Source organism: Panthera uncia, chromosome A2, assembly GCF_023721935.1.
Source record: "Panthera uncia isolate 11264 chromosome A2, Puncia_PCG_1.0, whole genome shotgun sequence".
Taxonomy (NCBI): Eukaryota; Metazoa; Chordata; class Mammalia; order Carnivora; family Felidae; genus Panthera; species Panthera uncia.
In genome coordinates, this window is record NC_064816.1 from 148,938,223 (window position 1) to 148,960,466 (window position 22,244).

Consider the following 22,244-nt stretch of genomic DNA (forward strand, 5'->3'; position numbering starts at 1 on the left):
TTACTTCTTTGTCTACCTGTCTATTGTCTGTCTCTCCCCAGAGAAATTTTCCCAGAGTCTGGTACTACTTCTGTTTTCCAAACACCGTAAACTCAGCTCAGAGCCTGGTGCCCCACACATACCGAATGGATGGATGAATGTCATGGTGCGTGAATGACTCACTGTCTAATACACCCTCCCCATTACTAAAAGTGTAATATGCTGACTAATAAGCAAAAAATAATTCTGTCTACTTTAGTCAGATAAGCTCAGAACTAGAACAAAGGACCAACGCATGAGCCTGTGGATATGCTTTTAGATGTTTGAAAAATCCTCTGACTCATGATGAGAGTGCTGACACAGGGCAAGATCTCTGTTCCAACAGCCAGTCATCAAGGGCCCCTCGGACCCCAGGAACCAATGAACTTTGTGGGATCGATGTCCTCAGTGCAGCCAGTATTTTCCATCAGGCTGATACCTGACCCCAACTTTTTCTGGGACATTCAGAGTCTCCTGACCCATATCTTTACTGAATTATGAATTAATTTTTTTGAAGGGGAGTCTTTTTTCGTAGACTACTCAGACTTCGCATCAGAGTAGAAATCTCTGGTTGCAACCACGTAGCTTCTCAGCAAACATGGGACCAGTTCTGCTGCTAATTCCCAGGGGAGTTAACATAAATGTTTATTGACAGTGCAGTCCTCAAGAAAATAAAGTTGCTGATTCACTGCCTTACACTGAAACTCTGTGTTTCTTCCCTCCTCTTCCTTCCTCTTTATAAGGAGACACTCTGACGAGCAGCACATTTTGGGGACCCACTTGGTGTGATGTGTTCTTGGTTGCCTGTTCCTTCTTCCGTCTGTACAGCGTGGTCCCTGTAACAGCAGGGGCATCAGCCTCCCTCTTTCCTCTGGAGGACCGCCCCTCTTGGGACTCTGAGGAACAATGGAAGTCTTGGGGTTTCTCAAACTGGAAGTGAATGGCCCCATGGTGACAGTGGCCCTGTCAGTGGTCCTCTTGGCCCTCCTGAAATGGTAAGTGTGGCCAGCAGGTTCCCATGACTGTGGCAATGTCAGAAACAGCAGCCCTGGAGCCTTGCTGGAGCCAGGGAGGGGTATGTGGGAGTGTGTTTTTCTTCTTTTCTAATCTAGAGGGAGTTGAGTATTAACACAGCCTCAGAATTAAAAGCAAACAGCCAGGTTAATCTTTTGCTAAAATGCATGAGATCGAGGTGTCAGGAAAGGCTGGTGATTCAGTGACTGAGAGCACTACACATAATTAAGTTTGCAAGAGATGGAAAAAGAAACAAGTTGGAAAGGTTTGGGGAGAAGTATTTCCTCGTACCCATCATATCTTCCACCTCACTTTTCTGAGATCCTCTCCCCCTGTTGGATTTACAGCAGATTCAGCTCTCGGTTCATATGCCATTAAAAACAAAAAGGACATCGGAGCTGTCTGGCATCGTGGACCACTTTGCAGGAGGTCATTCACAGGGATTTCTGCAGGTTTAAGGACAAAGCGGTGGAACTGATTGCATAGTTTTCTGATATTTGATAGAAGGGAATGGATTCTGATGAACATAGCGTGTGCCGTGCCCACAAAGTTTGAGACCCCGAAAGGACCTCGGATTTGAACTGAGAGCAGCCGTCTGTTATCTTGTTAATTCAACAGGAGGCTTTCTGAAGTTTGGCTCTGCCGAAGGCCTGTGTCTGGAGATGCAAGGGCCCACAATATGCCCCATTTATGCATATTCACCCTGCTGGTTAAACTTATTACACTTACCCACTCAAGCCAAAGCACCTGGATTTAGGTGGCTCTGGTTTTTGACGGGAAAGTGAAAAAATTAATGGAGAACTTGAGTTTGAACAGAATTTCAATTTATGTTTCTGGTGATAATAAAGCCTTCCCTAGATTAATAACTGGGAAAGCACTTTGAAAAGCATCAAGCATTATGCAAATGCGAGGTATTATTCTTTTGGAATTTGCATAGCTGAAAATGGAATTCACGTTTGATGTTCTGTGATGATGAAATTACTTCTTGGAAATTGGCTCTGAAACTCTGCTTCAGTCCCAGTGCTGTTTTTGCTTTTTTAACTGGTTTAATTATCTTTTGAACTTAGTTCTCAGTGTAGCTTCTCTTCCTTGAAACTGGCCACATGCAAAACCAGGAGCAAATGGTAGCCCTCTTCCCCTGCTGCACCCCATTTATCCATCTCAACGTGTTTCTGTGCTCAGTGATGCACACGCCTTAGTGCCAACACATAGCAGGTGCTTCATAGAGGTCCACCGCCATTGTTCGCAACCATTTAGGTAACCTAACAACCGAGGAAAATAAGTCTTCAGTGGTTCAGGCATATTTGAAATTCCTTATTAGTATGATTATGTTTTCCCATCAATAGCTAGGCTCTGACTGTGGTTCTCAAAGTGTGTCCCCCCTGAATCCTCCAGGTGGTCTCAGCATTAATGTTTAGATTATACACTTTTCTACACATTTCTGTCTTTAGCGTGTGTGCGTGCGTGTGTGTGTGTTTTCGTTTCTGTATCCTCAACTCCCAGCTCAGCGTCTGACTTACAGCACGGCCTCGATAAATGTTTGATGAACGAATGAATGAATTGCATACGTTAATGTTGCTCTGGTCATGGAAAAGGGCATGTGTCCTGACTGATAAGCTGCCGTAACTGGATGTTTATAATCAGTGTAGATCAGGGAGTCACGGACAATAACACCGCACCATTCAGCAAGGCAGCTCTGCATTTGTAATCTATTCCCGGGGCCATATTAATAACCTGGGTCAAAGACACAGAGATTAGATAAAGGCATGAAGCAGAGGTGGTAAATAGGAAGTGAAAGCTGACTTCCACTTGTTATCGCAGAAATATTTGTTGATCTGTTAATGTACGCCAGGCAGAGAGTGGGAGGCTCTGGTACAAGGTCAGGAAACAGGAGGTCTGGGTCAGATGCCCAAGGCTGGGGGATACATGGAGGTTCTGGGGTAAGCTTGGTGTCTGGAGGGAATAATGCTGAAGGAGAGCAGGCAGCAGAAGGGAGTGGCTATGGCCATGGCTCTGGAGCTCCTGAGTCCATCCCTTGATCCAGCTCAAGACCCTCCTCTTCCAGGCAGGGCTCTAGGTAGCCTCTGAGCAACAGACTCCAGCTTGAATGAGGTGGGGTCTCCCTCCTGCTTCATTCTCTTAAGAGGTACTTGTGGGAGAAGAGGGGTGCTCAGGGAAAGCTGAGGTGGAGAGACCTCCCCCACCCCCCACAGCCATCTCGCTCCTAAGAAGAAACTATGGAGGGTGGTGTGCCCTGACCAGACTCCTTTGTCTTTCCTTTGAGAGTTACCTTTGCCATTGGGCCAGGTAAGACTCTCATGGAGAGCCTAAACTCTGAGAATGAGGATTATGAGGATTGCTTCTTGCCTCCTCAACCAGCCTGTGAGTTCTTGCAAGGCAGGGGCGAGGTCTCATATCTCATTGCAATTCCAGAAATTTCTATCCATGGCACAAATGTTCGTCTAGCGTTTGGTTTAAAGGGGGTAAACTGAAGAAGTACAGCACCCAGGATTTAGGGTTTGGCTCCTGCCTCTTCCAGTGGCCTCATCTCCCTCATCCATCCCCCATATCCTGTTCTGAGAGCGGCCATGTTGCTGCATGAGTCCTTCCTTTGCCGTTGCTAGTCTCCATGCTTGGAATTCCCTTCTTCTCTTTCCTTCAGCACTAAGTTCAGGGGTATCTCCTCATGGAAGCTTCTCCTGTTTGTCCAGGGCACTTACAAGCCCCCACTCAGTGCTGCTTTTATCATCTCTCATCACCTCCCCTCCCCCCAATGCCCAGTATGTAGCACTGGCACATAATAAATGCTGGCTATGGGTGGCTCAGTTGGTTAACCGTCTGACTCCGGCTCAGGTCATGATCTCACAGTCCATGAGTCTGAGCCCCGCGTCAGGCTCTGTGCTGACAGCTCAGAGCCTGGAGCCTGCTTTGGATTCTGTGTCTCCCTCTCTCTCTATCCCTCCCCTGTTCATGCTCTGTCTCTTTCTGTCTCAAAAATAAATAAAAACATTAAAAAATATATTTAAAAAAATTTTTTTAACATTTATTTATTTTTGAGACAGAGAGAGACAGAGCTTGAACAGGGGAGGGGCAGAGAGAGAGGGAGACACAGAAGCCGAAATAGGCTCCAGGCTCTGAGCTGTCAGCACAAAGCCCAACGCGGGGCTCGAACTCACGGACCGCGAGATCATGACCTGAGCCGAAGTCGGACGCTTAACTGACCAAGCCACCCAGGAGCCCCTAAAAATTTTTTTTTAAAAATAAATGTTGGCTGAAGGCTAATTCCAGCCTCTGATCTCTGCTGGTACTTTTCTTGCCGGTTCTTCTCTGAGCCTTTATAGTTCAGTACAAATCTTAACAGTTTTGCCCATATGAGTCACTCCTTTTCCTGAAAGCCTGCTGTGTTTTCAGTTGGTACCAACTTGGTGACTCCTTTTTAAATTGTTGCAGGTGTACTGTTTTTGTATCCCCACTCACCTTGTAGAACAGAGACCATGCCATGTACTTGATAAATACTTCTTAATTGTTAAGTGTACATGTGAATTTGGAAAGAAGACCGAAGAGTTAATTTCATTTAAAAGGAGACCATTATAAAATAGGCATAGTATATTTCAGTAGTTCTCCTCAAAGTGAATTTGACACGATTTTCAACAATACTTATTTAAGTTGACAGATATGTGGCTGAGTAGCATGAACTGGGGTATAAGGAGATCAGGGCTACTCCACTGGGGCTGGAAGACGGAGCAGGCATATAGAATATATTAGCTAGGAGTACATACAAAGGTGTATGTATGAAGCACATATGAAGCAGCCTGGAGCCTGCTTCAGATTCTGTGTCTCCCTCTCTCTGTGCCCCTCCCCATCCCCGTGCTCTGTTTCTGCCTCTGTCTCTCTCAAAAATAAACATTAAAAAATTAACAAAAGAAAGAGTAGCCCAAATATTAATAGCGGTTTTTCTTCATTGGTGGGATTATGGATGATTTTTATTTCTTTTTTTAGTCTTTCTACATCTTCCACATTTCTTTCATGAGTATGAATTACGGAGCAAAAAATTGTTACTTTATGTTATTTTTATGTTTTATTATGTTACTTTATGTTATTAAAAGGAGAAGGAAATTGTTCTTCTCTAGTAGTGAAGAGGAAACCAGTTTTATGCTGTGGGAATGGAGGTTTCGGGGCTATAATCTCACTATTTCCACCAACAGAGTAGAATATACAAGGGGAATTTAGAGTAATGAGGGAGCTTCTTGGCTAATGAGGCAGTGTGAAAGGTAAACTGTAGCAGTTCCATTAAGTAGCTAAAGGGTCAAAGCAGGTAAATACATGAATACCCTGGCAGCTGAGAAGTGCTGTCTTACAGAGATGCAAGGGCTTTTCATACCAGGCTGCATTTAAGGCTCAGGAGCCCAAGACTCAGAGGAATGAGTCAACTAGTTGTGAAAATAGGAATCAGGGTGTTTTAGAGTTCTGATCAAGTCTCATTCTAAGATAACGTTAAGGTAAAATGTTATTGGTGATTATTAAGACTTAAGACTATAATGAAAATCACTGTACCTGGAAGTTTCTTTCTGATAGAGCTTGCTTTACATATAGAAGGACTAGATTCTAATTCTAAGCCCAGACCATATCTGGTAATCCAGATAATCTAGTCCCAGACCATATTTAAAAGAAACCATTGCTCCCTGGGATGGAAGGAAGGCTCAATATCCACAAATAAATAACACGATATACCATATTAACAGAACGAAGGAGAAAAAAAATCACATAATCATCTCAATAGATGCAGAAAAACCATTTGATAAAATTCAACTTCCTTTTGTGATAAAAACTCTCAATGAATTAGGTATAAAAGGACTGTGCCTCAAGTTGATAAAGGCTGTATATGACAAGTGCACAGCTAATCTTATACTTGACAGTGAAAAGATGAAACCTTTTCCTCTAAGATCAGAACCAGACAAGGATGCCCATTCTCACCACTAGCATTCAAGATCAAGCCAGAAGTCTTAGCCATAGCAATTAGAAAAGGAAACGAAATAATAGGCATCCAAATTAGAAAGGAAGAAGTAAAACTGTCTCTGTTTGTAGATGACATAATCTTACACATAGAAAATGCTAAAGACTCCAATCAAAAAGCTGGTAGAGCTAATAAATAAAGTTTATGAAATTCAAATTCCTTAAAGTTGCAGGATATAAAGTCAAACATATGAAAATCAGGTGCATTTCTTTATAATAACAACAAACTATGTGAAAAGAAATAAAGAAAACAATCCCATTTACAATAGCATCAAAAAGAGGGGCGCCTGGGTGGCTCAGTCGGTTAAGCGTCCGACTTCAGCTCAGGTCACGATCTCGCGGTCCGTGAGTTCGAGCCCCGCGTCGGGCTCTGGGCTGATGGCTCAGAGCCTGGAGCCTGCTTCCGATTCTGTGTCTCCCTCTCTCTCTGCCCCTCCCCCATTCATGCTCTGTCTCTCTCTGTCTCAAAAATAAATAAACATTAAAAACAAAACAAAACAAAAAAAAATAGCATCAAAAAGAATAAAACACTTAGGAATGAATTGCACCAACTGGGTAAAAGATCTGTACACTGAGAATTATGACACTGATGAATGAAACTGAAAAAGACACAAATAAGTGGAAAGATATCCTGTGTTCATGGATCAGAAGGATTAATATTGTTAAAATGTCCATACAACCCAAAGTAATCTATAGATTCAATGTAATCCCTATCAAAATTCCAGTAGCATTTTCCACAGAAATAGAAAAAAAACCCTAAAGTTTTTATGGAGCCATGAATAACCAAAGCAATCTTGAGAAAGAAGAACAAACCTGGAGGCATCACACTTCTGGATTTCAAACTATATTACACAACTGTAGTAGTTAAAACAGTATGGTTCTTCCCTAAAATTAGACATATAGACCAATGGAACAGAATAAAACATCCAGACATAAACTCACGCATATATGGTCAATTCATTTGTGACAAAGGAGCCAAAAACACACAATGGGAAGAGGATAGTCCCTTCATTAAATGATGTTGCGAAAACTGGATCAGTTTTGCTTGTGATAAGCAAAAGAATGAAACTGGACCCTTATCTTATACCATATGCAAAAATCAGCTCAAAATGGATTAAAGATTTTTTTTTTTTTAATTTTTTTTTCAACATTTTTTATTTATTTTTTTTTTTGGGACAGAGAGAGACAGAGCATGAACGGGGGAGGGGCAGAGAGAGAGGGAAACACAGAATCGGAAACAGGCTCCAGGCTCCGAGCCATCAGCCCAGAGCCTGACGCGGGGCTCAAACTCACGGACCACGAGATCGTGACCTGGCTGAAGTCGGACGCTTAACCGACTGCGCCACCCAGGCGCCCCAAAATGGATTAAAGATTTAAATGTAAGACCTGACACTGTGAAACTCCTAAAAGAAAACATAAGGGATAGCCCTTTGACATTGATCTTGACATTGAGTTTTTGGATAGGACACTAAAAGCCCAAGCAACAAAAGCAAAAATAAACAAGTGAGACCACATCAAATTGGAAAGCTTTTGCACAACAAGGAAAACAGTCAACAAAATGAGAAGACAACCTACAGAATGGGTGAAAATATTTGCAAGCCATATATCTGAGAAGGGGTTAATGTGCAAAATATATAAGGAACTCAGACAACTCAATAGCAACAAAACAAAATAACCCATTCAAAAAATGGGCAGAGGAACTCAACAGACATTTTTTCAAGGAAGACATACTAATGGTTAACATGTCTATGGAAAGGTGATTAACATCACTAATCATCAGAGAAATGCAAATCCAAAGAGAGATCACCTCACAAGACAAGAGATAACAAGAGTTGGTGAAGATGCAGAGAAAAGAGAACCCTTGTGGACTGTTGGTGGGCACATAAACTGGTGCAGCCACTATGAAAACAGTAGGGAGGTTCCTCAAAAAATTAAAAATAGAGCTACCACACAATCCAGCACTCCTACTCTTGAGGATATATCAAAGGAAATGAAATCAGCATTTTGAAGGGATATCTGCACTCCCATGTTTCCTGCCGCACTATTCACCAAATAGCCAGGACATGGAAACAACTGAAATGTTATCGACCCATGAATGGAGAAAATGTGCTCTACATATACAATGGCATATTATTCAACTTTAAAAAAGGAGACCTGCCATTTGTGACAACATGGAGGAACGTGGAGGAGATTATGCTACATGAAATAAGCCAGACACAGCAAGACAAATACAGCATGATAGCACATACATGTGGAATCTAAAATGTCAGCTCATGGAAGTAAAGAGTAGAATTGTGGTTGCCAGGGACTGGAGGGTGGGGGAGACATACTTTCAGTTATAAGATGAATAGGTTCTAGAGCTGAATGTACAGCCTAGTAACTATAGTTAATAATGATGTAGAATACATGAAATTTGCTAAGGGAGTAATCTTAAGTATTCTCACCACACACACACACACACACACACACACACACACACACACACACACAAATGGTAACTATGTGAGATAATGGATATGTTAGTTAGCTTCATTGTGGTAATCATTATACAAGGTATACTGGTATCAAACATCAAGCTGTATACCTTAAATATATACAATTCCTTTGTCAATCATACCTCGATAAGTTAAAAATAATAATAATTAAAAAGGCAAACACCACTGTATTGGAATGTGGAGCCCAGCTAAGAAATCTTGAATTTGTCAGAGTAAGGAAGCCATGTGGGTGTTCCCTGGTATAATCATAGGTAGAGGGAGGGGTGTCTGGCTGCAGAATGAGGGTATTTGAAAATCAGTTGGCTACCATTTTCCCAAGTTCTGTTCCTAACAATGTTTGGGAAATTAAGCATAAGGTAAGCCTTCTTGGAGAATCATAGCATATCAAAGCTCCCAAGAGGTTCTGCAGTAAAGAAATCTGTTTAACTTCATTTAGTCCAGTTCTTCCTAAACTTATTTGATTAAGAAACACTGTGGGGGTACCTGAGTGGCTCAGTCAGTTAAGCCTCCAACTCTTGGTTTCTGCTCAGGTCACGATTCTCACGGTTCGTGAGATTGAGCCCCACATCGGGCTCTGCGCTGAGCGTAGAGCTTGCTTGGTTTCTCTCACACTTTCTCTGCCCCTTCCCCTCTCACGTTCTCTAAATAAATATGTAAATAAATACTAAAAAAAAAAAACAAGCGAACAACAACAACAAAAAAGAAATGATGTGTAGGATCATAGAGAGAAGGTCAATTTTGACCAGCTGAGACATTCCCTTGAAATGAGTGGTTAGATGTGTTGTTGGTGATCAGGCAGCTGCGTGGTCTGGTGGAAATGGAGGAGCTGCCGAACAGAGGAATAAAACATGAAAACTACCCTTTTGCAAGCTCTGAGGCACCAGGGTTGATGATATTTACTTCAGAGCATAGAGGGTATAGATAGTCTGGAGGGCAAAATAGGGCCAACATGCAGGCTGGCTCCAGTTCAACATCAAAGTAAACGAATAACCACAGCTGTCTGGCCATGGCAGGAACGCTGCCTTGGGAGGTGGTGAGCGTCCCTCAACATCCACCAGGAATGCTGCCAAAGCATTTCCTACGTGGCATGGGCACTTGGCACAGATGACCACTGAGTGCTTTCTGGATCTAGATTCAGTGTATGGGAAGGTCTGCACGGAACCTAGCTACCACCAGGGAAAAGTCAGATAAAGCACAAGAGATCCACTAGTGACTGCTCCCTCTTCTGCCTGGACACACCTCTTGTTCCCAGCAGCAGCTCCCATGGTGAGGAGAGCGTGTCAGCTCCCATGGTGAGGAGAGCGTGTCTCAGGCAGGAGCCTGGAACACTCTCACAAAGCAACTTCATGGGGCCTCATTATGGCTTCATGCAGGACACTCTTCTAGCCTTCCAGCCCTTGCTCCTCAGACATTCTGGGTCCCCAGCCCCTTGGAGGTGGCTTGGAGAAGCAGAAGGGTCTTGGACTGGGTCTGGAAACATAAGGGAGAAGTGATGTGGCACAGGAGAGGAGGGAGAAAATTTCAGGTGAGGAAGGGTCACATCAGGATTTGTAACATTTGGTAGAACAAGACATTAAGGGTGTGAATAATGGACACATTTTAGAAATACATTTTAAAGGCCATGGATAATTTCCAGTGCCCCAGAGCATCTAGAGAAAGATGCATGCTATTTCCCTTCTTTATTTTTTGTACTTTTGTTTAGGATATGATGGGTACTTTGGTTTAATAACTCAGTGATGAGCTTGGAGATAAAATTGAACCTGCTTAGGAAAACTAGGCCTGCACTTCCTCGAGGACCATTTCCACAGAATATTTTTTTTTGTTTTCCCTCTTTCACATAGTTATACACAATATCCCTAGCTTTCCCCTTACTTTATTGATTTTCCAGAACGAGAGTACGAGGCGTGACTATAAAGTAACGTGACTGATTATTTTAGCATACACACCAGAACTTATACAGCCAAATGAATTTTATGACCTTCAAAAGCATTTTCCTGATATGCTAAACCTTTGCTGCAGAGATGGCACTATCAGAAAAGGCATTCTTAGCACTTTCCTTTAGGAATGGCCCTGGTGTCTAGAGTCAGTCTTTTGACAGTCTCATGGCAGCCAGTTGCCATTTTTGTTGAGAATGGACTGATTTTTTTTTTTAAACAGTCCCAATATTGGCAAATAGGTGATTAGAATGGGTCGTCTTCTTTTCAACTCAAAATAAAATGTGATTAGAAAACAATAAGGCTTCTTCTATACTCGAGAGGTTTATGAACCAGGAAGCCTGGGGATTCCACTTGAGGGGCCACACTCCTAGGGAATATGCATTGTTGTTCACTTCCTGGTTTGTTTTGTTTTAAAGAAAACAACAGCAATGATCTTAAGACTTGTGGTCAAACCTTCTCTTCTTATCTTGTAAGGAGTTCAGGCTTCTGGTAGCATCTACTCTCTGGGGAGAGATGAGAGAAGGATCTCATTCATTCTATAAACAAAGCAAATCAGCGGATTTATGTTGGTGCTTTAATGAGGTGCTCAAGTATACGCTTGGGACTGCTTTCCCTGTGAGGACAGTGGCTCTTCCAGAAATAGAGCTATTGAATGAATCCTTCCTTGCACCCCTGAATACCATAATAAAAACCATCTTCCTAGGCTGTCATTTGCCATTGAGGTTAAGTGCTCTGTCTTTGGGAACATTAGCAGTGTTTTATATACAACATATATCTGAACATGGGGACAGAACTTTGGGTAGAGAAGGGACAGGGGACACTTGTTCATGCAGCTGTACATTTGGTGCTTCAATTATTAGGAGCCACCTTTTTCTGGTTTGTCAGAAATATGTGATGTTTCATAACTTCCTTGGGATGGGCAGGGTTGGGGTGTTGTCTGACTGGGTAGATTCTGGAGCCCTCGGCTCTCCTGGCAGAGTCTTTGGTCTCCTGGCAGAGTCTGGCACTGGGCCACACTGTGGGGCCATCCTCAACCTCCAATATGTCCTTGCAAAGAGGTGTCTTGGGTTTCACCTCAGCAGACGGCAGTTCCTGAACATGGTCCCAGAGAGAGGGAGACCCTTCCTTTGCTCAAAGGTATCTGGAAAGATGGTGTCAGAGATGGCCTGAAAGCAGAGCCAACCTCTACAAATAGTGGATTCAACCGAAACCCTGTTTTCTGAGCACGATGCATAGACACCCTGGGGAGAGCCAGCGCTCTGTATCCAAACTGGCCTCTGCTTCCACATTTCAGCTGAAAGGTGCCCTACAATCCTCCCCCGCATTTCCCTCCTGGCTGCACACAATGTGCCTGTTCTTCTCCCTACTCTTGCTCACTCATTACAGTCCCTGTCGTATGAATGCCCTCCTCTCTCTGTTTAAATCCCAGCCAGCCATCAAAACCTGGCCAAATGTCACTCTTCTTGAAGGTCACCTTAACTAGGCCAGCCCTCTGGAGCTCTGCCCCCACCTTGAACTCTTGTAGTGTCCTCAGTCTCTATAGCCATCCTGGCATTCACTCTATTATCTTCCTGTGAATGCATGTGTCCTGTCTTCCTGGCCTGACTCCAAGCCCCTGAGGGCAGGGCTGAATCTTGAGCCAGTAAGTGCCTTGTGCACAGTAGCTGCTCAGTAAACGTTAATGAATGATCATTACCATGCCTCAGGTAACGGAGATGGTGACACTTCTTCCAAATGATTACTGTTACATGTGTGTGTGTGAGAGAGAGAGAGAGAGAGAGAGAGCGAGCGAGCACAGGAGATGACAGGATCAATCTCCCTCTGACTTGCTGGCACACCAGTGGCCTGTGTTCCCACTACCTAGCAGAATGCCTTGCACAGGGCTCACTGAAAGAGTAAATACATGACTTCTTAGTTCGCACACTCATTGAATGCTGAAGGCTTTCAAGGCTGTGTGCTGGTTCTACATCATTGATGTGCAGTGGATAACATTCTCATGAATTCAGATAGATAAAGTAATTGTCACATTAGGAATCGAAGAGCAGGGCTCTGATACAAAAGGAAGGGATGGGACAGAATGCAGGACATAGCCATCTGGATGTGGCATATGAGGGATCATAGAGCTCTTGGGGTCTGACCAGGGTACCCTGACAATAGTGCGGTGGAGGGGGGCATAGGAGGCATCTAGCCCCCTGCAGAGAGGCATCAAAGGACACACACTTCCTCTTACCCTGTTCTATTGAACACTAATCCTCACAGCTTAAAGCAATGCTATCTAAACTCTTCTCCAGCATCCCCTGTTTATATTACTTCCCCATAGGTCCCATTGTCTAGATAACAATGCATATTTAAGTAATGATTGATTGATTTTCCCATTTTAATCAAAGACAATGATAGTAGCTCTGCCAGTGAGAACAGCTGATCAATGAGATAACCAGCATTAGTGTACCAAGTTATCATTCCACTCCAAGGTAAAGAAACTTGGCGTTTTAGGTAACCCGCACAATCTTATAGTCAATAAATGCATGATTTACATTAGGCCCTTTGAAATATGGAAAACATCTCAGGTACCCCCTTCCTACCTTCACAAGTCAATAGGTATCTGGGGACCTCAGGCCGTAAACATTGTAAAGCACAGTCACTTATACATTTAAGTGTTTGAACTCTATTTGTAAACAGAGAGTGACCAAAACCGGTAGCATCATCTCACGATAAGAGGGATGGTAAAGGAAGGTCATTGGGAAGTTCTCAGGAGAAATATGGTGCCGTGGAAATCAGCTAGGTCTTTACAGTGTAGGACAGACACACTTTTTCTTCTGGATGACCTTGGGCAAATCATTCCATCCTCACTAGTTTCCTCATTAATAAGAGAAGGCTGGCAGTCCCTGCCTCTCAGCATATGGCACCTTTCCAACTGGCCACCTAGGCCAGCTCTCACTCACCCCTACCTGCCAGTCAATCCATATTCTGGCCAGCCTGGTTTCCTAAGTGGTCCTTGAATCGTTCTTTCCTCTCTCTCTGCTCTTCTACCACTGTAGTCCAGGATTCCCTCCCTCCCTCCTTCTCTCCCTTCCTTCCTTTTTGAGAGAGATAGGGAGAGTGCGAGTGAGGGGGAGAGGGGCAGAGGGAGAGAGGGAGAGAGGGAGAGAGGGAGAGAGAGAGAGAGAGAGAGAGAGAGAGAGAGAAAGGATCTTAGGCAGACTCCATGCTCAGTGAGGAGCCCAATGTGGGGCTGGATCTCACAACCCTGGGATCACGACCTGAGCCGAAATCAAGGGTCGCACACTCAACTGACTGAGCCACCCAGGCCCCCCTGTAGTCCAGGATTTCAAGAGCATCCCTTGGCTGGAATAGTCTCCTAACTGGTTTCCCTGCCTCCTGCCTGGGTCCTTCGAATCTGTCCTGCAACTCTACAGCCAGAATAACACCACAGGAACTCACCACTCTACTGTGTAAAACAGTTCCACGGCCCTCCCTGCCCCCAGAATGAAGTCTCCCTGGCCTAGCACCCCCGAGTCTCTCTCTGACCTGGTTACTTCCCACTCTGCATGTTCATTTTCCATTGCTTCTCACCTGGCACTCCCCTTTCTGGTGCTCACACTTCCTTCCATACACCACACTGTTTACCATCCATTTCCTTCTCTCCTTCATTCAAGTGAGAGCCTCTGCATTCCCTGTGCTCCTGGCCCCATTGCACCTGGTCCCTTCTCTCGCTTTCTACTTATCTAAGGTGAGCTCCCAGAGGCAGGACTGGGTCTTACACAGCTTTTGCTTCAAGTACCCAGGATTGTGCTTGGGCCACTCGATACATTTCTATGCATAACAGGCACTCACTTTTTTGTTGAGCCAAACCAAACTGAGAGATAATACACAGAATTTTGTGTGGCATGGGCCTGGCATATATAGACACCCAATACATGTTAGCTGCTCTTTGCTGCTACGAATATTATCATAGAGAATTTCCATTTGTTTCTGGCTGCATTCCACCACGAGCAGCTACAATTCTCACTTGTTAGATAACAAAATGTCATCGAATCGAACTCTGGATCTTTTTTTTTTTTTAATTTTATTTATTTATTTTGAGAGAGAAAGAGACAGAGTACACGTAGGGAAGGGGCAGAGAGAGAAGGAGAGAAAGAGAATCCCAAGCAGGTTCTGTGCTGTCAGCACAGATCCTTGATGCGGGGGTTGAACCCACAAACCATGAGGTCATGACCTGAGCGGAAACCAAGAGTCAGACACTTAACTGACTAAGCAACCCAGGCATCCTGAGCTCTGGATCTTAATAAAAGATTATGTCTCTATAATTCAGCCTAGCCTGTGCTGTGGGTGAAGTTCATCTCTGCACTATTTATAAGGGAAGGACTGCTAAACAAAATCACAGTGCAAAGGTGACTGGGGAACCCATTTAGGAAAGCAAATGACTCCCAAGAACTTCACCAGTGTGTCAGTTCTCCAATACTGTCTTTAAAAACTTACTAAAGGGGCGCCTGGGTGGCGCAGTCGGTTAAGCGTCCGACTTCAGCCAGGTCACGATCTCGCGGTCCGTGGGTTCGAGCCCCGCGTCGGGCTCTGGGCTGATGGCCCGGAGCCTGGAGCCTGTTTCCGATTCTGTGTCTCCCTCTCTCTCTGCCCCTCCCCCGTTCATGCTCTGTCTCTCTCTGTCCCAAAAATAAATAAAAAATTAAAAAAAAAAAACTCACTAAAAACCACTTCACTCATGGCTGCCTTTCTGCATTTGTGCAGTGATCCAGAGTTTGAGCCTGCAATCAGACTGCCTGGATTCAAACTCTGCCCAGCCTTGCAAGCGTAAGCAAGTTGGGAAGGTCTCTATGTCTCAGGGTCCCCTTTTGTAAAATAGGGATAGTAACAGTACTGGCTTCATAGCATGCTTGGAAGATTAAGTGAGTTAAGACATGGAGTAGACTTGCCCGGCCCAGTAGTGTTCAATAAGTGTTAGCTAGTTGTTACCTATTAACTGCAGGCTTATACTCAGCCGTAATTATGTAGATGCTGGGTAGATAGATCATGATTTTGTTTTTGTTTCTATTAATTTATTAATTAGTTCTAGCACCGTTCAGAACTCTCCCATGATCTTTAGGAATGCATAAAAGTGAAAAGGGTGGAGAGCTGCATTTCAAACTAGTGGTCTTATTTTGAATGATCATGGGCTGACATCACTAGGTTGCTTTTGACCCTAAACAGGTAAGATGAGGCTGAAAAATGCCTGTGATATTTAACAACTAAGAAGTCTTAGGTGATATTGGAGATGGTCACTAATGGGGTGATGGGGACAGAAGCCAGAATGCAGCAGGTGTCGAAGCAATTAGGAAGGAAGGCAATTGAGAAGAGGATGGACTTTTCTCTCAAGAAGAAGGTTGAGATGTCAGCTGCCTTTCTGAGCTTCAATTTCTAATAAATCTCAAATCCGATAAATTTCAAATTCCAGTATATCTTACATCCATATGTTATTATTAGTCTCTTGATGGCAATTGTTTATCTCTTAGTTTAGGTGTTTAAAAAAAAGTCTGTTTCTTGAAAAGTGCTCTATAAACCAAGCTTTAGACCCATTTGCTTTCCAGAAAAATTTAAGATTTTCCTGTGACAAAATTTACATGTATCCTCTGAGTTGAACAGTAACCGCACAATTCTTTTTGCCATTTGGCCTTTGTTTCATTGGTTGACGCTTGCCTTGCCCATGTGTTTGAGAATTGGAAGTGTCAGTGATGCATATCAAATCAGCACACAAATCCTGGTATGTCTTCCTCCACTCTCTCTCTTGTAGACCAGACCTTTCGTTTCCTGCACACTCCTGTCTAAGCCCTTACCTCTGTTATCCCTTAATTATGACATTATAAATGTGTCTCTGCAGAATCAAATCCCTCTTGTCTTATATGCAAGTAAGGCAGCCAGCCAACCAACCAATCAACTAACCACCTCTTTTTTGTGTGTTCCACTCAGCTACCATTCCACCCATCCTTCTCTTTCCAGCCAAGAGACTAGAAAGAGGATCCCACACTTGCTCACATTCTCCCCTCCCATTTGCCCTTCAGCCCCACTGAAATGACTCTCTCCATGGCCACTCCTAAAGGGAATTAACATTTCCCCATTGTTCTCTTTCTCTAGTGATTTGTAGTATTTTACTCTGATACATTTAGTCTCTGTTACTGGTGGGTATATTCCAGAGACCTCAGCAGTGCAGGGGTAGAAAAAAGGTCAAGCACCTTGATTATACTCCAATGGCCTCATTTTATAGTTGAGGAAATGAATGTGTGGAGAAGTCAAGTGACTTGACCTGTATTAGCCATTGTTGCAGTGCTGTATAACAAACCCCTCTAAACTCATTGGCAAACAATATCATTTATTTGTCTCACAGTCTGTGGGGTGGCTGGGGTGGCTCTGTTTTAGGCTGTGGGTGGGGTTCAGATCTACTTCATATGTGTTTGTAATGGGGCCCAGGATGAAGAGGATACTTGGGGAAAAGCTCTACACCTGACAGATGACAGGAGTGCAAAAGATGCTAGAGGAAATAATGTCTCTTGAGGCCTCAGCCTGGAAGTGGTTTACTGTCATTTCTGCCCATATTTCTTTGGATAAGCCAAGTGACATGCCCAAGCCTAACATTAGTGAGGAGGAAGAAGACTCCACCCACCATGGAGGGAGGTACTTAAAAGACAACAAAAAAGGATGATGATATAGAATTTTGAAACAAGGAGGGTGTGAAAAATTGGAAGCAATGATTCAATCTACCATATGCTCCAAGATTTCACGTCTGGGTCCTGATCTCTGGTGAAGCAGAAAGAGGCCATGAGTAACAAGACAAAACAAAATAAGAAACAAAAATAAAAACAAACGAAGAACAAACAAACAAAACCTTAAAGCTATTGGACACTTGGATTTTTACTGTAAGTGAAAAAAATGATCTCAAAAAAAAAAAAAAAAAAGGAATGGACATCGATGAGGACTTTGGCAGCCGAGACACTGACATGGAGGGTTGCGGTGGTCTTAGCTGTGGAGTGATGAACTAGCACCAAGAGTATTACTATGGGGTCACGAGCTCAGGGTAGGGGTGCAGGTTGGACCTGAACGGAGCCTGGGGATGTGACCAGGTATTTCTAGGTGAACAGACAATGGAGGTCAGGGGTGGACTGATGACTGAGCTGGAGCATACACTGAGAAGAGCAAATATTGATTCAGGGGATCAGGTGGGGAAGTGAGTAGCTAACACACTGAGGGCCCCAACTTCAGTCAGGAAAAGCAAGATGGAAGGGAGGCATTGCCCAAGTCCAGAAGACCCAAAGAAGCCTAAATATGGAAAACCTAGTGTGTCCACCCTATCCTGAAATATATTATAACCAGGGGACACCCTTGCAGATTGGGAGCTGTGTTGTTTAGGATAAATGTATTGTTCTATGCTGCGCAGTGAATTTATGGATGCTGTTATGCCAAGAAACGGCTATGGCTGAAAACATAAATAGTTCTAGAATTGCTTTAAATATTCTCATGGGTGCTAAGGCCTACTGTGTTCTTAAAAATATATATATGTTTTAAGATTATCTCTTGCCCTTCCAGAAACTACCCCTTGGTGCTGGCTGGTGGTTATAAGAAGAAAGGGCATATCCCAGTATCGCAAGGCCTGTTACACAGGGTGAATTTCACTTGGGGTTTCAAAGATAAAAGGAGACTTAACTCACTTCCATGCTCTTCCCTGTCATACACTTGTGCACACTGTCCTCTACGAAGTTGCTGGCAAATCCGAATTGCAAGTGCTCTTGTAATCCATAATCAGCCAAAACTTCATTTCCTTTTTCTCTATAAAATGGGTGTGCTGAGTAAAACAACTAAATATAGATGAGCTAATGTAATCATAAATACCAAAAGAGTCCCCACACCCCAGTAGGCAAAAAACAAAGCATGGCATTCAGAATGAGCTAGGGAAAAACGTTTTTGAATTACTATTTTCTTTCATTAGGATCAGGTTCTTTCTGTATCATCTTTTCTGTCCCAGGATGGCATGGAACACCCCTCCCCACCAATATACACATATGGGTTACTCTCTTCAGGCTTTTTCCAGGTCTGCTGACAGGTCTGATGGTCTTTGCACTGGGTTAAGTAGTGTTCCCCCAAAATTCATGTCCACATGGGACCTTAGCATGTGGCCTTGGCTGGAAATGCACTTGGCAGATGCACTGAAGTTTAGATGAGGTCACAGTGGGTTCAAGTGGGCCCTAATCCATGACTGATGTTCTTATAAGAAGTGGGAAACTGGATGCAGACACAGGCAGAATGAAGGTGATATGAAGACTAAGACACACAGGGAGGAAGCCATGTGACAGTGGAGGCAGAGTTGGAGAGAGTGGCTGTAAGCCAGGAACTCTGGGGATTGCCAGCAACTCTAGAAGCTAGGAAGAGCAAGGGAGGATCCTCTTCTAGAGTCTCAGAGAACATGGCCCTGTGACACCTTGATTTCAGACTCTGGGCTCCAGAACTGCAAGAGAATACATTTCTATGGTTATAAGCCCCCAGTTTGTGGTGCTTCTCTTTTCTTTTGTTCCTAGGAGACTCTTGCAGTCTCCTTTTTCTTATCAGCTTTGCTGGGCCAAAGCAGACACATCAGAGGCCTGGATGGAGGCTCAGGCCATTCCATCAGTCAGATCAAGCCTGGGCTACATCCGTGGGGCCAGCTTTCAGTCTCAGTTTCCCCATCTACATAGTGGACATAACATGGATGTGGGTGGAGACGAAAGGGCACAATGTTCACGAAGCACTTGGTACGATGCCTGACCCATAGCAAGTGCTTAGGAAATGTTAGCTATCATTAGCCATGTGCTTTCTGAAGGCTCTCCATCCATTTTCACTCTCCTCAGTTGGCAACTGCCCCGATCTTACTCTTCAGTAAAAGCCAAGAAGGCCCTACGTATTCTCTTGGTACAGTATGATGGCATCTGGCATAGTGCTTCGCACAGAGCAGGCACTAGATACATCTTTATGAATGAAGAATGGAACAACCAAATCTTGTTTCAATACCTCATCATAGGAGAGAAGAGCTTACAGATTTTACAAGGCTCAGTAACCGACTTGAAAAACCCATGGTGAAACTTTGGACAACAGATGTACTTTAATTAAATTTATTCACACTGTGGCACGAGTGATGTGGCAGGCAGTTCCCCTGATGGCAAAGGTCAGGCTGATTCCGTAGGTCTGCGCATCTGAACCAGGGCTCAGAGGGTTAAGAGCTGATGAGCAAAGGGCATTGACACTCTCAGTGATTTTAGACTGGAGCTATTGCCTTCTGACTTTTTTTCATGCAATTTCCAGTTGGACCTACACTTGAGCATTGTGGCTAGGAGATGAGCAAAGACCAAAGAGTCAGCTTGCTAAGATTTAGGTCAATGCAAAGATTTGGGGATTACAGTAACAAACAAGATACAATGGGATTCTAAATATTTTTGAAACACAATATCCTTTCGTTATTTCGATTGCCTAAGCATTTTAAACCATTTGCTAAGCTGGGAGACAGAATTGGGTTTCCCTGGCCTGTTCTAGGCTATTGGACAGGTCACAATGCAATAGAAAGATGGGAATATTGGCTGGGTTTATGAAGACATAACGTCACATCCAATTCGCAAGTATTTTTTGAATGCCTACTAGGCAAGATACAAAAGAACAGAATCCTTCTGTACCAATACCCAATGCCCCTGTGTATCAACCCTGGCTACTCAGACATATCGAAACTCAGCTGGCCTCCACTCTGCCCAGGCCAGTCTTCACTTTAAGTTTACCTGTCCTTATATCAAGTCTTGTGGCTCTGCTGACTGACTGGCTGATTTGACCAACTGATTTGATCCCAGGGGATGACAGAGTCCTGTGGATGGCATCTGCCTTTTAGCAGGGGTCTCAGAGTCCTTAACCCACAGAAGTGAGCAGGGCAGGGCTTGTAAGACAGGTTGGGTTCCAGGCAATCTGCTGCTCTGCAAATGTAACATGACAGACTGCGGAGGCTGCCAGCTTAAGCACAGACTCCAGAACCAGACAGCTCAGCTGCTTACTGGCTGTGTGACCTTAGGTGAGTTACTTAATCTCTCTGAGCCTCAGTTTTCCCATCTGAAAAATGAGGATGGTCCAAGTAGCACCTCTTGCACAGAGTGTGGAGAGGAATAAATAAGTTAATAAAAGCAAAACACTTAGAACAGCTCCTGGCCCATGGGAAACATTCCGTAATTGTTCGCTATTACTATGCAGGACACAGAGACAAGAGTAGCCCCCTCTGCCCTCTCTGCGCTCTAATTTAATTGTCTGTTAGGGTTCACTCAAGGCAGATGTCTCCTTTTCACAACAACATCTAAAGGGTTCTTTAAGGACTTCATAAAAACAAAAGGATTAACTACAGATGACTAAGTCCGCATGATAGAAACAGAACCAGGTACAGTAAATAAAGAACTTAGACAGGATTATATTCTCACAAACAATATTCTGAGCTTTCCTGCTCTTCATTTGCAACCCCTCCACATCAGGGAGCTGGTGGCCAAGGAGAACATCTCTATTCTGGGTGGGATCCTGGAGGAGGTAGCCCTCTAGCAGAGCCTGAAGAATGGTTAGGACTTTCCAGGTAGAGGAAGAGGGCAGACACAACAGGCAGAGAAGAGTGTGCTGGGACCAGGGTGAGGAAAACAGGCATCTGGAACACAAGATTTAAGGAGGCGTTCACTCTCAGGGTCATACAAGAGCTGGGTTGGCATTTCCACATCCCTGGAAGTGAGTGCCCCACTAAATGTTGCACCCTAGATGCCTCAGTCCTAGCCCTGGAGAAGAGCATGGGTAAAAGCCTAGAAGGGTAAAACAAGCTGGTATAACTAGAAATGTCCAAGTCATGCAAGATTGCTGGAGTCTAAAGGCAGGGGAAGGGACCACTTGGAATGACACTGAAGAGTCAGTCCAGGGCCAGATCATCCAAGGCCCTGTGTGCCAAATAAAGGAGTTTAGTATTTGGTGACAGGGAGCCAACAAAGAACTCTGAACTGGGCCACAACATGGTCAGATTTGCACATTACCAAGATTCTTCTGGCATTGGTGTGGATAGCAGATTGTTGGATGAAGAGAGAAACCAGAGGCTGGGAGGCCATTTCAGGACACCAATGAAGAGTCCATGCCCCAGGGAGACAGTGATGGCTGAAATCGTGCAGTGCCAGTTAGAAGAAAGGAGAACACATTCGAGATGTTTTGAAAGCCGAACTGCCAGTATGTGAGGATTGGTAGCAGACGAAGATTGATGGAAAGAATCAAAGATGACACTGAGGTTTCTAACTGGGGAGTTAGTAGGTAAGATAAGAAGTAACTAGAAGGCAGTTAGTTATCAGGGTTCACCCAAGTCCAAGGGAAATCCCATCCCCTCCCTCCCATTTGATCTCCAGAATATAGGCTCTCTGGAGGCTGAGATGTGTCTTACTCACCCTTTGTATGGTATCCACAGTCTGTAAGGATCGCTGAACTGAATTGGGTGGCTGCCAGACCCCATCCCCTCATCCCACTCATCGGCTAACAAGTGGCCTTGGGGGTGTCAATGTTCTTTTAGAGATGGCCACGCAGCTGGAATCAGGCCAACACAGCAACGTGTTCAGCCTTCCATCCTGGACCTGCAGGATCCTGGGGCTCTGACCTGTGCTGCATGATCTTGAGTCGGGGCTTCAGTGTGACTGGATGCCAGGGCTGACCTGGGCTGGCGTGGGGGTCTGGGAGGTAGGGAGGCAAAGGGCAGTGAGGTCCTGTG

At 44.2% G+C, this 22,244-nt stretch overlaps 1 protein-coding gene across 1 annotated transcript in view; it reads left to right on the forward strand.

The window, feature by feature from the left end:
* Window positions 1-475: 475 nt before the first annotated feature.
* Window positions 476-22,244, forward strand: part of TBXAS1 (thromboxane A synthase 1) — a 155,689-nt gene continuing 133,920 nt past the window's right edge. Inside the window, exon 1 of the mRNA XM_049643045.1 lies at window positions 476-1,013. Within this exon, the coding sequence (XP_049499002.1) occupies window positions 925-1,013 (89 nt within the window). The 5' untranslated portion in view covers window positions 476-924. The remainder of the gene's footprint in view (window positions 1,014-22,244) is intronic.